At 42.2% G+C, this 5,977-nt stretch overlaps 1 protein-coding gene across 1 annotated transcript in view; it reads right to left on the reverse strand.

Annotated features, from left to right (window-relative positions):
• Nucleotides 1-241: 241 nt before the first annotated feature.
• LOC103199018 (UL16-binding protein 1-like) overlaps nt 242-5,977 on the reverse strand; it is a 7,476-nt gene continuing 1,740 nt past the window's right edge. Inside the window, exons 2-4 of the mRNA XM_007943225.1 lie at nt 1,511-1,774; nt 978-1,253; nt 242-354 (exon numbers count right to left, since the gene is read on the reverse strand). Of these exons, the coding sequence (XP_007941416.1) occupies nt 242-354; nt 978-1,253; nt 1,511-1,774 (653 nt within the window). The remainder of the gene's footprint in view (nt 355-977; nt 1,254-1,510; nt 1,775-5,977) is intronic.

The following is a 5,977-nucleotide window of genomic DNA, read 5'->3' on the forward strand; positions in this document are numbered from 1 at the left end:
TAAGCCTTGGTGTGGGCCTTTCCCTTTCCCAGTAACATTTGACAATAAGAATTAATCGAAACTCAGGGCTTATTCAGTTTTTGGTATCAAGTGATAAGAGGTCATCATACATGATGAGAATCTTTAGTGGCTGGGGCAGGGGTAGCACTCTGGTACCCGGCTCTCCCCAGTCATCACACAAGGCTACTCACCCCACACTGCTCTCTCAATTCTGCTCACAGTACCTGTCACTCCGAAGGGCTCAGCATTGGATGCAAAGTAGGATCAAGCAGGTGAGCATCATGAGGAGGATCCAGGGGTTCACTGCGCCTGCGGTCGTGGGTTGGGCTGAGGCTGGGGCCGTGGTGAATTGTGCTAAAATGGAAACAGAAGAGTGAAAGTGCTTGGGCCAGATCATAAAACGAGGAGATGCCTTCCTTAGGTCCTGCCTTCCCCACACAACCCCAGTATAAACACATTTTCTAACCCTCCACTATGTGTTAGCCACTATAATAGGTCCTAGGGTTGAAGACGGACAGGAGATGGGCCTGTCCTCCCAGAGCTCATACACCTAGTTGGAGAAGGAAAAGCTTACAGTACAATGAAGCACACTAGCTGTGGCCAAAGAGGAGGTAATAAACAAAGATGGCAGTGAAGGCTCCTCAGGCACTGACATGTAAGGTGTTTGTGAAGGATTTCCAGAAAGACACCAAGTGAAATAAACAGTTATTCTAGGAAGAGAATAATAGCAAGAAGAAGTATGGAAACATAATGATGCCCACATATTTGAGGCCAGCAAGAAATCCACTGTGAAGGGACCATAGGTGCTTGCAGCGTCGAACAGGTATCAGGAAGAGAGAAGGGAAAGGGAGGATGGGGTGAAAATCCCTGTGTCCACTATTCTCCCAAGAAGAAGTCATCAAGGAATGGATCTCTCTCTCAACCCCCCCCACACATAGAAAATGAAGCTACTATTTTCTCCCCCACTTCTCACTTACTTCTTGGCTCCAGCATTTTCTCCCAATGGCCCCAAAACTCCTTAAGCCATCTGTTGCAGTCTCCCTCTGAGGTTCTCTTGAGGAACTTGTTCAGATCCCTGTTCTTCTTCCACATCGCTCTCACCAATCGGGCTCCAGGATGGATCTCTGTCCACTTCATGTTCTCCGAGTTGAAGAGGAGGAATAGCTGGCTGTCAAAACCAAACTCCCAGAATCCTTTGGTGTGTTCACCTGAGTCACGCTGACAATACATCTTGGCCTGCAGGGTGAGAGGAGCTGCCCCCCATGGAGAGACATCACTCCCAAGTCCTAACCAACCCTTTGCCTAGCATCCACCTCTTCTATTGCCCTCTCACCTCTTGGCCCTACTCTGTTCTCCAAGGCCTGCCCTTGCTGAGGGACCCCTAGTTTGCACAAAGTTTCATTTTTTTTTTTAAACACAAACTCAGTAATGGCTCCCCACCCCTTCAACATCTATTCTTCTGTCTTCATCCAGTTAACCATTTCAAAGCATGAGGTCTTCTCACACTTACCCCTGGTTGTGTAATTCTCCAGTTCAATGTTAGGTATTTGCTGTTTGAGCTCTTCCCCCACATCTTTCAGAGTTTGGGTTTGTTCTTCCCATTCTTTCATGGAAATCACTCTCGCCCCCAGAGGAGTCAAGTTCATGACTTTTTTGCTGCCACAGTTGTAGTGAAGAAAAGTATGTTCATCCACATAGCCCTGAACTTCACACCACTGTCGTCCAGGTGGTGACTTAAACATGACGGTGAAATTGTAAGAAAGGGAGTGAACATCTGTGAGAGAAAAATATCAGGTGAGGGTTGGTATGGGGAGAAGAGGACCTATTAGACACCACCATCGACCCTGTGTCTGAGACATGAAGAACATCCCTCTGAAGGGCTGGACTGGCAGAGAAAATAGGTCCCCTTCCTGCCACTGCCCCTACACTTGAGGTTCTGTGAGAAATGGCACATGATGAGCTCTGATGCAGCCCTGGACTCTTATGGTACTGTCACTAGATTTTTGAACAAAGAAGGCAGTGCCTGTCCTTCAGGAGCTCACACTCCACAGGATCAAAACACAAATAGACACCACGTTAAAAAACAAGTCACGATAACAGGGACACTCAAGTCAACCTTCATGAAGAAGACCCTGGGCTTTGGCAGCAGCAGAGAGGACAATGTGTGTCTGTACCTGCAGGTCACAGTGTCCAGAAAGTTTCTGCTGGGGCTCAATCCAAGGTGGAAGGGGAAATTAGAACCTATTGGGAAATGTGGGTGTTGGGAATCCAGAAACAAGATTTCCAAACTATTTCATGGACGTGAGAACCTATGGAAAATTCACACAGGGAAGTGATGTGACTCAGGATTAGAGATTCTCAGAGAAACTTGGCCTTGGAAAAACATAACTCCCATGTGAGCACCCAAGACTGATACATGCATATACTTGAAACACAGAGAGACTCACACCAGAAACAACCAAGAAAAGCTTGGAGAGCTCTGGCCAGATGGTGGAATAGGCAGCCAAGCTGCAGAGACCCTCTGCAACAAAGCAGTGAGAAACCAACTGAAACCAATACCAAAGGTGATCCTGGAACCCTGAGCTTTGAAGGGAAGGGTAAAGGAGTGGATTGAACACCAACTAATAGTAGAACCTGAATGAAAACAGTGAGTAAGGTGACGAACAGAGCTGTGGACTGCTGGCTGTCCTGAGGGCACAGCCATTTTAAATATTTAAGCACATTCCAGATAGCAACGTAAGAATCAGCTCTGCTCACCACAGACAAGACAGACAAGGACCGCACTGGTGTCTGACAATCAGAAAGGAAAACAGTGAAGAAGGAGATGAACACAGTTAGGAACTGCTGGCTGTCTTGAGGGTGCAGCTGTTTTGAATATTTGCAAGCAGCATCCCAGTAACAAGCTAAGAATCGGCTCTGTTCACCAAGGACTATATAGGCAAGAACTGCACTGGTGCCTGACAACCAGAAAGGAAAACACCAAAGAAGGGAATAAACAGACCTATGGACTTCCCCCTGTCTTAAGGGCATACCCATTTTAAATATTTGCAAGCAGTGTGGCCATTTTGAATATCTCAAAGTGGGGTTCTGACCTGGATGGCGACCTAAGAATCAGCTCCCTTTGCCAAGGACAGCACAGGCTGACTGGAGGCTGACAACTAGAAAGGTGTGATATTCTTCTTGTTACCCTTATACCCCACCCCTTCTTGGTGAACAGTGGTGTGGTCATCTCCCACCTCTATTCACTTTCTTGACTTTCAGGAATTCCATCCTGGTCTGTGCCCTGACAGGGCTGTGTGTGCCCTCCTCCAGTTTTGTTTTTCTTTGTTTTAAATGATTCTTTTCATCTTCCTCCTTTCTTCCTTTTAATTAATTAATTAATTATATCTCTTTCCTGTCCCTGGTTGTTCTTCTTTTTTTTCTCTTCCCTTTTCCTGGTTCCCTTCTTTTTCCTTTCTTTTGATTCATCCCATTCCTTGTCTTCCCAGTTTTCTTCACTATTCCTTTACTCTTGCTCTTTTCTCTCATTTCCTGCCCCCCCCAGATATTGTACGCGTTTTTCCCCTCCTTATCATTCTTTTGTCTTTTAAAAATACATTTTAAAATATTTCTTCTAATTTATTGTCTTCTTTTTTCTGTGATTGTTCCTGCTTGTATGCATCTTGATTTTTTTTCTTTTGGTTTTATTTTTTTGGTGGTTTAACTTTTTTTTTTTTTTTTGTCTGAGTGGGAGGCAGCAACGCTTCCCATACAACCTAAGCATACCTGCACCTACTGCAGCCCTACTCACTGAGGGAGGGCAACCACTTACTTTGGCACCCACTAACAATAGATGGCGGCCAATACTAGCTCAACTCACCCTCAACCGCTCTTTACTAACAGCTAACAGAGATCTGTGCACACACTCTTATTCCTTATCACACCCACCAGGAGACAGGTGGTGATTGGCAAAGTCCTAACAACTAGCGAATAGAGGAGCTAAGTACCATGCTCACACAGATGTATCTAAATAAAATAAAGGAAGGAAAAAACCTTGGGTGAATCACATCAACATACAACCACAAAATAAACAAATACAACAATACCACAATGTCTTGGAGACAACAGACCATCAAAGTCCATCCAATGAAGTAACATAAATTAGTAGAAACAAGAGACTGAGATACAAACCCAGAAGACATCCCTGAGGAAGCAGCAGCATTGAAACTTCCCGATAAGGAATTAAAAGAATTATATTTGGTTATCTTCAATGCATTGAGAGACAGATCAAGGAAAGCCCTGACAAAGTTAAGGAACACACAGACAAAACTCTACAACAATTTAGGAAAATAATACAAGAACAAATTGGCAAAATAAACAAAAAATTAGAAATGATACAAAAACAACAAATAGAAATCCAGAAGATTAATACGAAGATTTGAGACATAGATAACACATTGAATGGGCAAAGGAGTAGAATCCAATCACTGGAAGACAGAATTAATGAGATTGAAGACAAATAGCTCAATAGTACTTTGTTAAGGGATCAATCAGAAAAAAGATCAAAACAAAATGAAGAAAGCCTAAGATTCATATAGGATACTATCAAGAGGAATAACCTACATGCAATAGGAATTCCAGGATAGGAAGAGACAAATAAAACCACAGAGAAAATTGTCGAAGATTTGTTGGAAGAGAATTTTCCTAATAAGATGAAAGACAAGAATATATCCATTCAAGAAGTTCAATGGACCCCAAATAGGATAGACCCCCAAAAGAAAATCACCAAGACATATCATCATCAAACTCACCAAAACCACAGACAAAGAAACAATCCTGAAAGCAGCATGAGAAAAACAAAGTTACTTACACAGGGCAACCAATAACACTAAGCTCAGCAAGAAAACTAATGGAACTTATTGAAAGATTTAGCATAGTGGCAGGATACAAGATCAACATGCAGAAATCAGTTGGATTCCTCTACACCAGCAAAAAGGTCTCTGAAAAAGAAATAAGGAAATCAATACCATTTACTATAGCTACCAAAAAGACATGGTGGCTGCGACAATGGGCTCAAGTATAGCAAGGATCATGGAGCTGGCACGGGATTGGGCAGTGTTTTGTTCTGCTGTGCATGGGGTCACTATGAGTCGGAAATGACTCGATGGCATTTAACAACAACAACAACACCAAAAAGATAAGATACTTAGGAAGAAATCTTACCAGAAATACAAAAGACCTATACAGAGAAAACTATATAACATTACTTCAAGAAATTATAAGAGATTTACATAAATGGAAGAACATTCCATGCTCATGGATAGAAAGATGGAACACTTTGAAAATGTCAATATTACCCAAAGCAATCTATTCATTCAATGTAATCCTGATCCAGAATCTATCAATATTTTTCAAAGACAGGGAAAAACAAATCACTAATTTTATGTGGAAAGGAAACAGACTTCAGATTAGCAAAGCACTACTGAAGAAGAAGAACAAAGTAGGAGGTCTCACACTCCCAGTTCTCAAAACTTACTAAATAGCCACAGTAGTCAAACAGCCTGGTATTGGTACAATGACATACACATAGACTCATGGAACAGAACTGAGAACCCAGAAATAGATCCATCCACCTATGGTCAGCTGATCTTTGACAAAGGGCTGAAATCCATTAAATGGAGAAAAAGATAGGCTTTGTAACAAATGGTGCTGGCAAAACTGGATATCTATTTGTATAAAAGTAAAACAAGATCCATACTTCATACCATATACAAAAACTAACTTTGGATGGATTGAAGACTTAAATGTGAAACCTAAATCTATAAAGTTCCTCAAAGAGAAAATAGGGGCAGATTTAGGGGCCCTAATTTATGGTATAATAGACTACCAAGCATAACCCAAGATGCACAAACAGCAGAAGATAAACTAGATGACTGAGACTTTCTAAAAATTAGATTCTATGTGCATCAAAAGACTTCCCCAAAAGAGTAAAAAGAGA

Source organism: Orycteropus afer, unplaced genomic scaffold (genome assembly GCF_000298275.1).
Source record: "Orycteropus afer afer isolate SDZICR_OR568_19922 unplaced genomic scaffold, OryAfe1.0 scaffold00101, whole genome shotgun sequence".
Lineage (NCBI taxonomy): Eukaryota > Metazoa > Chordata > Mammalia > Tubulidentata > Orycteropodidae > Orycteropus > Orycteropus afer.